This window comes from Pocillopora verrucosa, chromosome 12 (genome assembly GCF_036669915.1).
Source record: "Pocillopora verrucosa isolate sample1 chromosome 12, ASM3666991v2, whole genome shotgun sequence".
NCBI classification, from domain to species: Eukaryota; Metazoa; Cnidaria; class Anthozoa; order Scleractinia; family Pocilloporidae; genus Pocillopora; species Pocillopora verrucosa.
The window spans coordinates 11,778,933-11,796,008 of record NC_089323.1 but is presented as its reverse complement, the minus strand read 5'-3'; the positions used below and the strand labels follow the sequence as shown (position 1 = coordinate 11,796,008).

Below are 17,076 nucleotides of genomic sequence, written 5' to 3'. Positions count from 1 at the left end.
GAACAGGGCCCATCGTGCAAGACTCTTGCCCAAATACCGGACTTAAAGGTTGTATACGTCCGCTTCATTCCAGATCCAGCTGATGAAGGCGATGTCAACAGCACCCAGAATTCCACGAGAAAGAGGAAGGACGCAACTGGAGAGTCCTCGACTTATACCGAATTTAATCCTCCGCCGTCAAAATCAAGGTCAAGCCCCAGTAAACTTATGCATTCGAGACAGAAATTACCCACACAAGCAGCGGGCACAAAAAGTACGTATTACCCTCGAAGTTTATCAATTTCTGACATGATCAAACTTGGCAAAATCAACACAAATACCGCCACTACTATTGTGAGCCTCATTGAGCCTCTTCCATGCATCGGCCATGATGAACTCGAGCGTGTGACAGTAACGCACGCAATGCATGCTGGTAGTGGCAGCTCTCGGCTGGGTCGAATAATTTCATTTTATTTTACTTTGGTTTTATTTTATTTTACTTTGGTTTTATTTTATTTTACTTTGGTTTTATTTTATTTTACTTTGGTTTTATTTTATTTTACTTTGGTTTTATTTTATTTTACTTTGGTTTTATTTTATTTTATTTTTATTTCAATTGATTTTCCTTACACTCTATTTTAAAAATAAAAAATAAATTGAAAAATAAAAAAAAATGTAAATCAAAATAAAAAAGAAAACAATTTTCTTTCAAAAATGCGGATTTTTCTATTGGCAGTTCTCGGCCACCATAGACGTGTCAACAAAAAAAGGCTACATACATTACGAAGAAAAGGCAGAGTCTTTCTTGTTCAGCGAGGTGGTTCAGCGATATTCCGGCAATAGAAAAGTCATCCGCTGACAAAACTCATTTAGGCAGTTTAGGCGGAAGACCAGAGACTGGAGCCACTCCTGTATTTCACCGCCCGACAGGAATGGCTTCAACTCATGCGTATATTTTTATTTTTTTCGTTTTGGCTAAATAATTCAAACACTGGGATAAAAACTGAAAGAGTGTTCTACTAGGTTCTTCTTATTTTGAACTCTACAATGCTTGCAAATGAAGCCCTCTTTTATTAACACAGGGCATATAGTTTCTAAGTTTTACAATGATGCAGCAACTGCATGTCACATAACAACTCCACTAGACCTAAAAAGGAAAAAACAAAACAAACGACAAAAAAATGTCTTACCAGTCAGATCAGTGGCAGTTATTGTCGAACTGAATCATGTGGAAGTCCTTTGACTGTTTGCAGTGATGGTTTTGGGAAAATCACCTATCTCTAACTTTTAGGATGAATGGAGCTAATTAAGAATTGGCCCATGTGCTAATGGACATTTATCATGATACAAAGCACACTTAAGAATTTGAGGATCAGCAATTAAACTGAAAAGTGCTTTTCGGAGTGGGGATCTGTGCCCTCCGGAGTACCACAGGGCACAAAATTGGGCCCATGGTTATTTGTGCTTATGATAAATGACCTTGAAATCGCGTATCCACTATGGAAATACGTTGATGATACAACAGCCTCGGAGATGATACCAAAAGAGAGTGAAAGTCACGCCCAAAATATAGCAGATTGTGTTATTGAGTGGTCACGAGAAAATAGAGTTCACTTGAATTCTGATAAGTGCAAAGAGCTTCGGATCTCATTTTCTAAAAGGCCCGGGTTCTTTAATCCCATAGTAATTGAAGGCAAAGAGTTGGAGGTAGTTGGTAGCGTAAAGCTCCTGGGCCTTAATATAGCTAGCGATTTGACCTGGAACAGTCATATATCAGAAGTAATCAAAAAGGCCAGTAAGAGGTTGTATTTTTTAGTGCAACTAAAGAGAGCTAGGGTTCCCTTACAAGACCTAGTACTTTTCTACACATCATGTGTAAGATCTGTAACAGAGTACGCGATACCTGTCTTCTATAATGCGCTTCCGCAATATCTGAAGAATGAGCTTTTACGTATTGAGAAACGGTCAATTTCCATTATAACTGCGGGTGATTGCGCGGTTGCTCAAGATTTAGGAATACGACCCATCTTAGAACATTACGAATTTCTATGTCAGAAGCTTTTTAAAGGTATCTTAGACAACCCTAGCCACAAGTTAAAGGCGCTTCTTCCACCCATACATAAACCCAGCTATAACTTCAAAAATAAGCGCCAATTTAATATGCCACGCCTTCGCACTTCTAGAACGATGAACACTTTTATATTTGCTATGGCAAGGAGGTTTAATGGCTAGATTTTTATCGATACGATATCCTTTATTTTTGTTACGGCACGCGTGATAATTATAGTAATAATAATGATAATGATAATGTAGATACTTTTAATTAATTTAAATTTATTTTAATTAGTTTACATTTATAGCTAATGTATTTTATTTAATTTATTATTATGTTATTATATTGTAAATTGCTGGTATAATAAGACGTGTAATTAGGTTTTTGAATTTTAAATTTTAAATTTCTTGGATTGTAAAAATGTGTAATTCAGCCCTCGGGCTGCAAATGCATTTGAGATTAAACTATCTATCTAAACATTTGGCAAGGATTGCTCAGGAAGGCAGTTCCTCTGTGTGCATGCTTCAACTCCCAGTTCTCAAGTGCTCTCCAAACTTCCAAAGCATTTTATATATCTTAATGAATACTGGTACTCCTGATGTGTGAAAAAATGTTCTGCTAACATTTAAGTCCAGCAGTTTTAATAGAAATTCACTCTTCTCTGCTTTAGTGCTTACCCATGTGTCATAAGTGTGTGCAGTAATACAGATATGAATCACACTTGCAACATTGAATGCAATAACACAAATGTGCAAGCTACAGTAACAATAAAATATTTGTAAAGCTAGGCTGAGGCAAATGTGGTCTCCAGTTTCCAAGTGTGAACAGTATTGAGCATGTATGTGCCTTTGGGGTTAAAAATGACAAGCAGATCTTTGTAAGCTTTGCATATTGTGTGATTCAGCTGTGAGCAGGAGTGTTAGTAGTTTCTGGGGTTTTGGTAAGTTTCTGAGTTTGTAGATGTTTCCTCACCATTTTCATGTTGTGCCACTCCTCTTGTAGCCCCTGTAAGGATTGCCCTGTATAGCTGCAAGTTGGTCATAACCGTTACTTCTAGCCAATCCCACATGAGGGGGCGCAAGCAGAAATGTCACTAAACCTAAAGTATACCAAATGAGGGCGAATAAATATGAGAAGATAAATGAATTAATGCCTGATATCAAAATGTCATCAGCTAATGCTTTTGTTTCAGATGCAATCAATAGTGCCTTTATTCCTTGGCTGGTTCCTTTGCATTACATTGTAGATTATAAAGAGAAGTATATCCACACGATTATTCGCCCTCATCTGGCGTACTTTAGGTCTAGTGACATTTCTGTGACATATGCATGGATTTTGACACTCTAGCGCAGCTCAGAATGTTAGGAATGCTAGGATAATATCCTAGCATTTCTAAAAAGTACTTACAGTTGAGGCCCCTTGTGTCCCCTCATGCTAGGACTATTGGAAGCCCAGTCCCCTATGCAGTTGTCATTTTGGTTCATCACCCAAAATGATTGGTGGCGGTAGCCTGTTCCACTCTTTTTTGGTGGGGACAAACCAAAGAGTGGCCAAAAGAAAACAGAAGAGGTTTGGGAGAAGTGTATCAGTTGGAAGGAGTGAAATGAAGGATTCCTTTAACTCCTGTGGGGGACCAAGACAGAATTTCTCCTTACTATATCTATACCATATCATGTAGAAAAGTGATGAGAGTAACAAAAAAAATATCAATTGTGGGATTAATAATTGATCCAAAACCAAATTCTCCAAACTAACATAATAAGAATCATTTGACAGATAGTAAGGAGAATTACTAATGAGATCTTGGAAGTTAAATGGTTAAAACTCTTATGAGCCCATTTTTCTCTGTCTGATTCCCATCATCTTTTTTATGAACCACTTCTTTTACTCATCTTCAATGAGGGTGAAACTGACAGAGGCAAAGTTAAGGAGAAACAAGTTGAATGGGGGCTGTGGAGGACTATATCAATAACTTATAAAAAGCAAACTAAAAAAATTACCATCACCGTTTTAATGCTAGTTGAAAGAAAGCTAACAAAACATTTGAACACATTTTGCTACTTTAGAGTCATACAACATTGACTATTAATAGTTATTATTCAGCAACTAACTCTGAAACCCTTTATCACACGCGTGACAGTGCAGTATTTCACTTTTGTAGACCTGTATGCGATATTGAGTTAAACGTAAAATAACGAAGAAAAGCACTTACTTAAAGAAGTTCTCAAACTCAAATACTTCCTCACAACAGTTCTAAACTTTGTGCATACTATGATTAAACTCAGTAAACATTGTAAAGGTAAGAACATCTCTGTATTTGACACTTGCAACGTGGATAACTCATGGACAAAATGTTGATGTTCATTTGTCTAGTTTAACCAACCTCACGCTAAGATCCCACAACTTCTTTGCTGCATCATCATCTTTGGCACCTTTGCAAGGCTCCTTGACTGCACAATCTGCCAGATATTTGCCACTGACACCTTCCATCTCTTCGGAGACTGCACAGTAGATTGTAGTCTGAGCTCCCATCTCAGCACTCTTGAAGGTGTACCAGCGAAGTGGGGCTACAAAAACACTGGACAAAACGGAATGCCGTTGCAGATCTGTACTGACTGCCCCTGGGTGAAGGGCATTAACTGTAACATGGGTACCCTCCAGGCGTTTGCTAAGCTCTCGTGTGAAAAGCACGTTGGATAGCTTGCTGTTAAAATAGGCCGGCCAAGCACTGTAGCTCTTCTCATAGTGGATGTCATCAAAGTTGATCTTCTGAGAGCCCATAGCGTGCGCTGAGGACGACACGTTTATGATGCGACTTGGTGCTGAACGTTTTATCAGATCCAAAAGCAGCATCGTTAGCAGAAAATGACCCAGGTGGTTGACTCCGAACTGCATTTCAAATCCCTCTTTGGTCTTCTGATAATCACAGGCCATTACTCCTGCATTATTGATCAGGATATCCAAGCGTGGCTCGCTGTTCAGGATTTTGTCTGCAAAAGTGCGGACTGACTCCAAGGACGACAAGTCCAGCTTCTCCAGGAAGACAAAAGTACTACCACTTCGCTCTTGTATCTCCTTAAGAGCTTCTTTGGCTTTCTCCATGTTCCTGCAACCGATGATTACTCTTGCACCACGCGAAGCTAAATCCACCGCTGTCTCTTTTCCTATGCCAGTATTTGCACCGGTGATAACAACGGTTTTGCCCTTTAAGCTTTTAGCGCTGGTACACCTGGGTCCTTGGAAGAATCTTCTGCCAGCATAAAGCACTGCGAGAGTCCCAACGCCAACTGCTACTGGAACCGCCATACTGTGTTGATTTTAGTTTAGTGAGTCAGCAAAGCGAAATAAACAAGTTAGTACCCAAGATCCTTTGGGGTAAAAATGTCACGTTATGAGACCCTGTACCACGCGACGAAGACGGGTGATCTAACCATGGCTTTGTGTTTTATCGGTGTTTATTTATGTATTTTTTTCTTACATTAGTAACTGCGGCATCTAGATATCTTAACTATAGTCTCAACACTGAATCATAAACAGTGTTTCAAAGGATAGTTATCAAGCAAGAAACTTTATTGTGTGACAATCTGCGTTTGTCACGCGGTTGCTGGGCGAAAAAAAAAAGAAAAAATGCAGAACACAAAAACTTTATGATAAAGAAATTTTCCCTCAGCCTTCCAAACTAAAAAGGAAACATAGAAGTAAAAGCAAGAACTTATCACCAAATAAAACAGAGAGCAAATGAGATAATTACTTTTTGCTGAGCTGTGAAACATTCAGCGAAAATAATCCCCACTCCTCTCCCCAACGATAAAAATTTTCCTCTCTTAGAAGTGATTGCAGTACTCTAGTATCACAAAGGACGTCTGTATTTAAATCAACCGAATGACCCAGTGACAGTGCACAGTGAGTTGATCGGATCGTTAACGTTCATGATTTCGCCATGAGTTTCATTTCTGACCACTGGATTCTCTTTGCATCCGCGACTGCAACAATCTTCATTTGTAAGCTGATTATCGGCCTGATAAAAAAAATCCGTAAAGTGAGGCGGCTGACCAATTTGTTTCCCTCAGCTCCAAGTCACTGGTTTACAGGACATCTCCATAATGTAAGTTTTAAAAGAACTAGGTTACCAATTATCATGAAAGAGAGGACGTAGGTAAGTACTAAAACAAGCAACCACCTAAAACCACCTAAAACCACCTAAAACCACCTAAAACCACCTAAAACCACCTACAACCACCTACAACCATCTACAACCACCTCAAAAATTTCAACAACCACCTACAACCACCTCAAAAACATCTACAACCACTCGCAAACTATCTAAAACCATCTAAAACAAGGCATAAATGTCTAAAATAAGGCGAAACGACATGTCACGTACACGAAATACGAGAATCGAACGAAACCTCTACCTCCCCCTGAAATCTTACTCTCCCTGGTCCCATGTATAATCAACCATTTCACGAAATGAAATGCGATAGCATGCTAATTATTTTATATTCCCTCAGCAAAAGACTCAAAGAACTTTACAAAATGAACTAACAAGTTACAAAAAATAATAAATAGGGAGTAATACATGGGCGCGCGTAGATATGGAATTAATCTTCGAGTGTTTAACTCGATAGCTCACGAGTGAGCGCAGTGAACGAGTGAGATGTCGAGTTGAACACGAGAAGAGAAATTCCACATCTACAAGCAGCCATGTGTTATTTTGTTTATCATATAAACACAATAGCCCTTTTCTGGGAAGAAAATCCGACCTCATTAATGAATGCAAATAAATGAATCGACAATCTTCGAATAACAATCGTAGAGTGCGTTGGCGCTGACTCTTAAGATGGAAAATGCTTTGAATCATAATTACAAAAACTTCCATATATACGCTGGCCTATGTATGATTCCCAATTCCCCCAAAGAACACATTGAGGCCATGAGAATAATTGGAAATGATCATCTACGAAAGAAGCTTTTGATTGGTAATCGAATTCTCCTTGTCAGCACCTTAGGAAATGTATGAAGAGCAGTATGGAGAATATGCATACTGATTTTAGGTTGTAAAGGGTTAAGTTTCACTCACAGGAGTGACCAAAGCTAAATGATTCTCTTTTTTTTAAGGTCAAAAATCATGATGGTACAGCTCTTCAATTCCATGTAAGATGTGCAACTGAGTTCAAAACATGCTATGTTATGCGGAGGGGTCCTTTTATGACAGGACTGGTATTGTGTCATCCAGATACAATCAGGGTTATTCAGACTAGTAATGCTCCAAAAGCACAAACATACGAGTTTATTAAGCCATTGTTTGGTGAGTATACAGCAACTTTTTATAGTAAATAACAAGAACATTAATGTCGGAGTGCTGAGAGAGATCTAAGAATTTACTCAGGTTTTGCTCCATAAAGCAATGGTGACTATGATTAGTCTGAAAAACATGGGGCACTTTCTTGACCAGTTAGATGAAAGCTATCTACTTCTTGTTCTGATTAGCAGTCATTGTGATACTTAAACTCACCATTGGTTTCACAATACAGTCAACTCTTTTGCAAGTGGAGAATCTAATAGGAATTAGGGAAGTGCCTTTTACTAGGGCAGTGCCTGTCTACAAAAATTATTCCCATAAGTGAACGCCAAAGAAAAATAGGGTGGTCATGTCTGCTTTTGGAAGAATTAATAAATGTGTGTTATGGTGGACTCTCATTAATGTCAAATGAATGAACAGCAAGCTTTCTTGTGGACAAATGGAAAAATGACAAAACCGATCCCTTTTTTATGTTGCCCAGTCAAAGGTCATGTTTTTGTAGATTTGCATATTAAAGACAAACTCTGTTGCCAAGAGTCAATTTTTATGCATGTAACGTCTGCTGAGGAGAGAGCATAAACAAAAGAAAATCCAATTTTTTACTTTCAAAAGTGTCCACTTCCACTTATTAGAGAGTGTACATCTGCTTATGGGAATGTGGAAAATCAGAGTTTGACTGAGAGGCAAAAAGGGGAATTGAAAAAACTGTTGAGAGGTTGAACTCTCTGTTTACAAGAGTGTTTGAACACTTGCAGATTTGACTGTATTCAAGTCTAAAATGCAGTGTTCTGACTAATAAATGTGGATCAGTTTTCATTTCTTTCTTTATTTTTTTTAATCAATGCCTTCCTCTATTCACAAAGCTTTCTCTTTACACAAGTGTGAACTATGTGGTCTAATGGTTTAAGGTTGCTCACATGTAAATGATATCTTGAGGACATGTACAGATCATTGTACAAGTGTAAATCAAAGAAAACTGCTTGTAGTGACTTTATTAGCATGTATATAAATCCAAACTAGGAAAAGTACTCTATTGCTGCCACTGTAAATGTAGCAGCTATGCATTACAATCCTCAAATGATTGAACGACCTTTAACTCCTAACTGATGGAGTGCGAGGACTGCTCTAAGGAATATTGACCTGAGGTTGTAGCAGAACAGATTGAGCACACAGTTAGTACACACACTACCTACAGAGCCAATATCCCCCTGTGCGGCTCAAGCTAGTGAAGTTAAACTAAGTAGTTTATTATGTGACACTCAGACCAAACTTGTTTATTTTGAATTTCCCAGCTTTCGCAACCAACAATACATGACTTATGACTGTTTCCATGGGAATGGTCTTTTAATAAGAAAAAAAGTGACCAAGTAAAAACCAATCAGAATGCTGGGATTTACCTCAGGACCATCTTGCCACATGATTTAAGCACTCATTATTAGTATGCACTAATACTTTCTTGCCTTAATTTGTGGGTCTTCCATTTTGATAATGCTGTGGTAGCATGAAATGTTACTTTATCTCTTGTAATTTGATCTTTGTCACCTAAGGGGATGGACTGATTGCTGCAAATGGCAACAAGTGGTTTAGAATGAGACGACTCCTCACTCCAGCTTTTCACTTTGAGATACTCCGATCATATGTTCAAATTTTTCAGGATTCTACAAACATTCTTTTGGTAAGTACTTAATAAGAAAATCTGCAAGTCCATTTGGCAGGCTAGGTAAATTTTTGCATTCAGTGCATCAAACATGTGGTTCTCTTGGGAATACTGGGAATTCAATTACCCCCACCTTCTAAATGAATGTCTTAATTCAATTTACCCCTTATAACACAACAAGTGTATGTTGATTGAACTAACTTATCATCTATTATCATAAAATAACTGTACATGTGTCTGCAATTATTTGCAAGCTTTCATTGTTCTGATATCTTAAAAAAATGGAAGTGAGCAATAATAAGACTCCATGTTGTTTCAATTGGATTCCATCTGTGTCAGATGTGATAAGAACATGTTTTTTGTTATCTATTACTTAGCAAATCCATAGTTAGATGGAGTTGATTTGCTTTGTATGATTAGATAAAAAAGCAAAATGGTGTTAATGGTTATGTCACTTATTTTTTCTCACCTCCAACATAACCATACGTAATTATAGGAGCCAATCTGAAGGCTGATGATGTATCATTCAGCTCATTATCTAATAATAGGTTGTATTTTAGTTTTATCTGAGGTTTAGTTATTGGATACATAGCTTATGCATTTTATAGACTATTTTATTCACACTGGATGCCCAAAATTGTTAGCTTACTGTTTCAACACAAGATCCCTAACACATCAAAACAGCTGTTCCAGGCTGTATCTTGACTTTCAGTGTGGACTCTAGTAGTTATCATATTATTGATACTTTTAAGTTAACATACTTTGTTACAAATAATATCGTTATATACATACCTAGTTACCTCCATGCTACTGAAAGTTGCAATTTCCAGGATGTGCTTAATTGTGCAAAGGCATGGCTGCTGATCTGCCCATTTTGGACAAAGTTTTTGACAAACAATCACTCCATGTATTGTTGTCCTCTAGGAAAAGTGGATGTCACAGGAGAGTGATGAAGTTGAATTATTTCGCCACTTAAGCCTCATGACACTGGATTCCATTCTGAAATGTGCCCTTAGTTATGAAACTGACTGTCAGACTCAAGAGTAAGTCTACAAATAAATGAATTGTTTTGTTACCCTTCATCACCAAATGAAAAGTGTCCTATTTGAGGAATTTAGAAACTAAGAAAAAAGGAAAATTTGAGCTTGGTTGGTTGATTATAGATTAATAAGGAGGCTATTAATGACAATAATCTGAGGTCTTTCATTTCTTCACAGAAAAGCTAATCCCTATATCAGAGCAGTATATGATGCATCTGACGAGGTTCTCAACAGGATGATGTAAGCAGATGATTACCTTTGCCCAAAATTCAATTGGTCAACTTTGTAGAGTAGTTTGATGTATTAGAGTGATATGAGGGCTGAATGTTAATAACAATAAGGGAGGGGGGGAGAATAAGGTAGTTTTATTGAGTAATATTTATGGTGGAGGGGGGCGGGGGGGGGGAAAGCTCAGGAAATTGTAAGACAGGGGAGGGAAGGGCCGAAAGTGAGAACTTTATGAAGGGCTAGAAACATAAGGGAAATTCAAAAGTTAATGTATCTTGCATTGGTAATTATCATAAATCTGAATGTTTTGTTACATAGGGGTTAAATTAGTGGGAGGCCACAAACTAGCAGGATATTGATGGAGAAAATTCAGTGCAGCAATCAATGCCCAGTGCAGTGACTTTAGCCCTTTGTACCAGTGCCCTCAAAGGCATAATAAATTTATTTTAATTATTAGAAAGTGAAACCAGTTTGGTTGCAAAGTAAACCTGTGTCACAGCCTCAGCACTGGTGGCCTTTAATATTAAGTGGTTCTCCCCCACCAACACAGTACCACAATTTCTTTCTGCAAACAGCTGTATATGAATTACTGCTTTCCTATATACCCTTCTTCTTGACCCTGCACTACATTTAGCAGGGTGATGATTTATCACTACTTTTACTTCCGTAGGAATCCTTTATTACATTCAGACATAATTTATAAAATGACAGCTGGTGCAAAACGTTACTCTGAAGTATGCACGGTTACCCAGGCCAAGGCAAAGGAGGTCATTAGAGAAAGAAGAGCTGCTCTTCAAGATAGTGTGAGTATATCATATTTGTTAACCCTTTAACTCCCATGAGTGATCAAGACAGACTTTCTCCTTATAATATCAATGCAACACCAACCAGACAAGTGATGAGAATAAATACAAATATCAATCAGGGGATTATTAGTTGATCCAAGACCAAATTCTCCAAACTGACACTATTACTATTGAGATCTTGGGAATAAAGTCTAAGTTTTGGCCGCTGGAATATAAAAAATAATTCAAACACGTCTTTCGAAAATCATTGGTATGTTACGTTTTCATTTTTTGTCATTTGACTAATACATAATTTTTTAAAGTTGGACACATCAGGCACAATCTATTTCCTTATTTTTAAAGGTTGAGCAAGAGAAGTTAAAGGAAAAGCGATACTTGGACTTTCTGGATATCCTTTTGGCAGCAAGGGTAATGTTGTACTTAGGTTCTATAAGATCTGAAGCTTAAACTCTTTAAGATCATATAACATACCTCTTTCTGCTCGTTTTGAGAACTTGGTTTTTTGTATGAACAAGGACTGATCTACATGATGTTTACCTGAAGACTCCAATTTTTCTAAAAATCGCAAAGAGAATTTAGTTATGGATCAGGCTAGGAAGTCTGAGTTAATCAAACAAAAATAATCCTATAAGACACGTGCCTTGATTTTCTCGTGGTTGTGCAGCGCGGATATCTAATGTTCCTAATAGACTTGCATGAAGACCAGATGAAACACCTGCATGTCGATTTACTAAATCAACGACTTCGGCACGGCTTATCTAAGCCATATGCAAGAAGCTTGCCAGACATAGTATGTATAAGACTTTGGCTTGAAAAGGGAATTATCAATCACACCACGCATACTATGCAAAGTATGCTATAAAATAATTTCTCTTCCCTATTTTAGGACGAAAAGGGAAATGCTTTGACTGAGGAAGAAATAACTTCAGAAGTTATGACTTTCATGTTTGCGGGACACGATACCACTGCGAGTGGTAAGTAGTGATATCGAAACAAGTTGTTTATAATCACCAGAAATGTAAGAACCAGTTCTGGAAAAAAAATATTTGACCTAGATAGGATCAGTGGGTAATTGGTCCTTGCTGCTGGGTAGCCGCATTTGAGATCAACAAGGCGAAGCATAAAGGAATTCTGGCGTCCTTGAAATACAATGGGAATTTTTTTCCCCGAAAGAAACTGTATTGTATAGTAAGTCAGTTGTTAACGTAAATTGGCCACCGTTCAGAGTTTGAAAGCTTACTTTTCGAGCGTTAGCCTTTTGTTCATTCGCTCTGACGAAGGGCCAACACTCGAAACGTCATGATCAGTTTTGAAACTCTTTACGGTGGCGAATTTACTCGGCTTTATCAACTCAGTTGATAAAACCAAAATTATCTTGTTATACTTCCCCACCGACGCAGCACCATAGTTTCTTCAGAAACTTACCCCCTTTATGGTATTGTATAGTAGTCACATCGTCTAGCAAAGTCACAGCTGGCTTCACTTTTGAAATATGATTGATTAACGAAGTGGCGCAAATTATTTGTGAACGAGTCAGGATCAGCCTCTCTATTTGGTATAGTCTTTAATCCTGTACGACCCCTCATTAAAAAAAAATTAATAAGTAAATGAAGAGATAACAAGGTAAATTTGTAAATGATATTGCACATTGTTTTCCCATCAGTGACTTGTGTAAAAAGGCCGCCTTTAGAGGCCGTCCATTATTTATCGCCTTCAAGGTGGTGAAGGGGGTTGGGAGTTTGGTGGAGGACTTTGGTTGTGTTATTATAAAATTTACCCTATCCCCCCAGTAGACCCTGTAATTTTTTTTATTATTCCTCCCTCCCCCCTCCCATTATCGGCAATAAAGTAGCAGTAAATTTTTCTATACTTCTTCCTTTATACCCCTGAAAAAACATCTGATCCCCCAACATTCTCCATCCCCTTCCCCCACCCGATATAGGTAATGATTGGTCACGCGTTTCAAACTTTTTGTTAATCCTCCTTTCTAGCTTTGTCGTGGACATTATACAATTTAGCAAGATTCCCTGAACACCAAGAAAAATGTCGAGAAGAGATAGATGCAGTGCTTGGCAGTAAAGAGGAGTTTGAATGGTGATTATTTTAAGTTGCTCGAACATGCATTGTAGAGCGAGGAGAGAGATCCCTGCGCCTCAGAAAGGACGCGCAGTGATAGCTTCCTTCGTGCTTCGCGCGCAGAATTTCTCGTCAGCGTGTCTCTTTAAATCACTTGCGTGCGGGTGAAACGCGCTCTGTCTTTCCCCACTGATTAGATACGTTCTGATTGGTTGGTAGTGAGGTTAATTCGCTCGTTCGTGGGCTCGGGTATGCATGTTAGCAGACATAGAGATTCATGAAGGATCTTTGATTTGTGGTCGCTTAGTAAGAACAATTTTCATCAATGTCGAAAGCAATCTAGGATTGATTTGTTTTATCTTTACTTCACTCTCCGATCGGTCCGAAAAAATCGCGGCACTCTCTGAATCAATCAGATAAGAAACTATTACCAACTACGACTTGGTCATCTGTATTTTCTTGCGCTTTAGCTAGTTTGGTTGTATTGTATTTCAGTTCTCTTTGGCTCTTAAAGGTTTTTCCTTTTCTTTTGATTGGCCAATGTGATTACGACACTCAATCGAAAAGCGCTCTAATTGACAGGGATTTCAAGGTCTGCAGATGTGTTAGCGTTAGTGTTCCGCAGTGGTCTGTCAACAGTACAGATCAGTAGAAACGATACCAGAAACATTTGCGAAGAAGACGAAAGGGAGAAGTTGAGTAGAGCTATCCCAAATTACATGTAATCTGAGGGTTGAGGGTATAGCAAAACCACGCCATGTTCGATTTGAATCCTGATTCTTTACTTTAATTTTCATACTTGTGTCTTTTAGGAGCGATCTCAATAAATTAAATTACGTTCACTTGTGTATCAAAGAAAGCAACAGAATCTACCCTCCAGTGCCGAGGATAAGTCGCTTGTTGGACAAACCGTATGAGATTGAAGGAAAACTACTTCCTGAGGGTATGTTGTATTTTCGATTTTAATGAAAATCACCTAAACAGCAACATTTAACCAGGTCGAGTAGGAGGGTCTTTGCATTTTTAACTTTCCTCAACTTTTTCTTCTTTTTCATTGCATGAAACAAACTGATTTCATTTAGTCATATTTCTGTCCAGTTCAAGATTGCGCAAGTCGCACGTGATAAGAATATCAATGACACCACTCGCTAAAGGCTCGTTCAACTCGATTGCTCACGAGTGAGCGCAGCGAACAAGTGATATGTCGAGTTGAACACTGAAAGAGAAGTTCCATATTTACGATCAACCATGGCTTTTTTTGTTTATCATATAAACACAATAGTCCTTTACTGACCAGTCGTAACAAGTTTGTCTCGTGGAGCTAACCAGGTTACAAAATAAAATCAATCTCACGTAAGACTGTGATTTTGGTTTGGTAAAGAGATACAAAGTGGAAGGAAAGTTAAAGCTTTTCTTTTGTAGGCAGTTTATCGTAACTGCTCTCCGAGTCCCGCTTTTTGTTTAATTTGTCTTTTTTCTCGCTTTTTTTTTGTTTTTGTTTGTTTTTTTTTTCAGGAACATGGGTTGCTACTCACATATTTGCCTTGCATCGTAATCCGCACGTATGGTCAGATCCCGAGGTAGTTTGAATTGTCATGCTTTCTCTCTTAACGAAGCTAAGACAGAGCGTTCGCTTGAATGATTTGTTTTAGACTGAAATAGAAGTCTTTTTCTCTAGACCTTCGCTTCGTACTTGGGAAGTACCATTCCGTTTCTTTTTAATTCCGTTGTAGATCCAGATCCAAGTCACTGTACAATCGAAATGTGTTCCTGATCTTGATAACAGTCTAGCATTTTCCTATGCACGTATTGCCTATGGTTAACTGAATTTGTTTAGTTAAGAAAATTGTCACACTAAATCAATGTCTAGAAAGGTTTTTTAATTGTATTACTTAATTATTTTTTTTAAATTTTTTTTTTTTTCAGAAATTTGACCCTCTTCGTTTCACAACTGAAAACATTGAAAAGATGTCACCCTATGCGCACGTTCCTTTCTCTGCTGGGCCGAGGTAACCATTTGAATTGTTTTATAGCTTGTTCTGATAATAAAGAACAATTGGATGAAGTTGAGTATGACATCATGAATTATCAAACCGAAATCTAAGTTATTTGCCGAAGCTGAAGGCTAAGGCACAAAACACAGATACGCGGTTTGATAATATAAAATAACGGTTTTGATAATTCATGATATTACAGTCAACTTAATCCAGTAATTTCTTATAGATTGCATGCTCTCCACCCATCAGATTTTTCCTAGTAAGTCATAATGTATAATGATGGTCATGTTTGGTGGTTTATTCATGAATTTATTTGGGGCAAAATGATTGTTTTAGCATCTTGCCTTTAAGCATTTTGGCGTGACTTCGCCTTGTAAGACGAATTCTTCGACAGTATCTGATATTTAGGAAAGTCAAAGTAACTGTTCATGACAAAATTAAAACTAAAATCAGAGTCGATGCAAGAATTAAGAACCAAAATAGGTGGGATAAGGTTAAACCACAACAAAAATGACAGAGACAAAGAGTAAAAATAAAAGATTGAATCTACCAAAATGCTAGGTTGGCTAATCAAGTTGGGTGGAAACAATTGCTTCATAACCCTTTGACCCCTTAAGAGTGACTTGCAGCTTATTTCTCCTGACAGGATCACTAATGAATCAGATATTAATCGCATTAGGTCACGAGAGTAAAGGAAATGATTGCCAAGTAAATGAGCTCTTGTTAGTATTATAAGAAATATATAGAGAATAGCATGCAGAATATGAATACTCATGTTAGGATGTAAAGGGCTAAATAGAAATGCTGCTTCACCACAAAGCTAGTAACAGTTTTTCACTGTGACATGTTCACGTGTGACATGCTTCTGGCATCCATCCGTATTGTTTCTACAGGAACTGCATTGGACAAAGTTTTGCTCTGGCTGAGCTGAAAACTACAGTAGCAATGATCCTACGAAAGTAAGTGAGCTCACATTATACTGACTAATAATGATATGATTTGGATTTAGTCTACCATGCTTTGCGATTTGCGAACAGACGCACTCGTGGCGTCCAGGGAGCTAATCAGATGTTATTATAGACCTGCTCGTAATGTGATCATATACTTTTCGTCATGCGTGTGCGAACGACCTGTGTGCCCGTACGTTACCGCGCCTCGACTTGCATTTGAGTGTATGGGATGCGAACAGTTGCAGTCACAAATTGTTGCAATTTTTTTTGGTTCATATTATTATTTTTTTCTTAATACAGGTTTGAACTTAGTGTTACCCCGCAGAACATCATACAAGACTACAAAGATCTTCAGCCTCACTTGATCCTGCGAACAAAAAATGGCATCGTTGTGAACATTTCACCAAGAAGTAACTCATGATAAAGAGAAAATGTTGACCAGACTTGATAACATTTTTAAATGATTTTAATACACTTCTTTCAAAGCAAAATCAAAAACATATTTTTGAAAGTTTGTTCAACCTGAAACAAGTCATCCAAATTGTATTTCCTGTAGTTCCTTTACTGTCTCTGTTTATCTAGTTTTCTGTCCGAATTAGAAGGAAGATAATTGTCATTCAGACGAACCAGGTAAGGAAGAGTGAAATACGTTTTTTTATGGTGAACTTCGTAGAAATATATGACATAAGCGTGATCCTCTTAATAAAAATTTTTTTCTGATTAATTTGAAAACACTTCTGTCAAGGCAAACCAATAGCATAAATTTAATTTTTTATACCTTTCTCTTTTTTAAGAAAGAGTATGCTTAAGTTGTATCTTCGCTGTTAATGAGAATATATAAAAATTTACTACTTTCTTGGTGAAGAGGTGCACGAAAGAGTTACGTCACTTTTAGAAGATTCTTTTCAATTTTTCTAAGAATTCGCTATTTTGCCGCTATTTCGATTATAACTCAGTAAATTGGTCACTGTGACGTTATATTAAGGCG

At 37.7% G+C, this 17,076-nt stretch overlaps 2 protein-coding genes and 1 pseudogene across 2 annotated transcripts; 2 read left to right on the top strand and 1 right to left on the bottom strand.

Annotated features, from left to right (window-relative positions):
* The first annotated feature begins 842 nt into the window (after positions 1-842).
* On the top strand, positions 843-2,493 carry LOC136277306 (uncharacterized). Its single transcript, XM_066159240.1, has one exon. It carries the CDS (start codon positions 1,447-1,449, stop codon positions 2,209-2,211), a length of 765 nt encoding a protein of 254 aa, XP_066015337.1. The 5' UTR covers positions 843-1,446; the 3' UTR covers positions 2,212-2,493.
* A 1,535-nt stretch (positions 2,494-4,028) lies between these two features.
* On the bottom strand, positions 4,029-5,367 carry LOC131792623 (retinol dehydrogenase 13 pseudogene; annotated as a pseudogene).
* Positions 5,368-5,847: 480 nt separating this feature from the next.
* Positions 5,848-16,996, top strand: LOC131792618 (cytochrome P450 4B1). Its single transcript, XM_059110026.2, has 14 exons — positions 5,848-6,137; positions 7,151-7,340; positions 8,882-9,009; positions 9,916-10,034; positions 10,209-10,271; positions 10,930-11,062; positions 11,408-11,473; positions 11,952-12,039; positions 13,057-13,159; positions 13,954-14,084; positions 14,657-14,721; positions 15,068-15,150; positions 16,032-16,097; positions 16,389-16,996. Exons 1-14 carry the CDS (start codon positions 5,973-5,975, stop codon positions 16,507-16,509), a joined length of 1,521 nt encoding a protein of 506 aa, XP_058966009.2. The 5' UTR covers positions 5,848-5,972; the 3' UTR covers positions 16,510-16,996.
* Positions 16,997-17,076: the final 80 nt, after the last annotated feature.

Excerpts from the sequence above, each read along its gene's own strand:
- LOC136277306 (XM_066159240.1), top strand. The coding sequence starts at position 1,447 with ATGATAAATGACCTTGAAATCGCGTATCCACTATGGAAATACGTTGAT.
- LOC131792618 (XM_059110026.2), top strand. The coding sequence starts at position 5,973 with ATGAGTTTCATTTCTGACCACTGGATTCTCTTTGCATCCGCGACTGCA. Across the intron at positions 7,341-8,881 it reads GTTTATTAAGCCATTGTTTG|GGGATGGACTGATTGCTGCA; the intron begins GTGAGTATACAG and ends TTGTCACCTAAG. Across the intron at positions 11,063-11,407 it reads GAGCTGCTCTTCAAGATAGT|GTTGAGCAAGAGAAGTTAAA; the intron begins GTGAGTATATCA and ends TTATTTTTAAAG.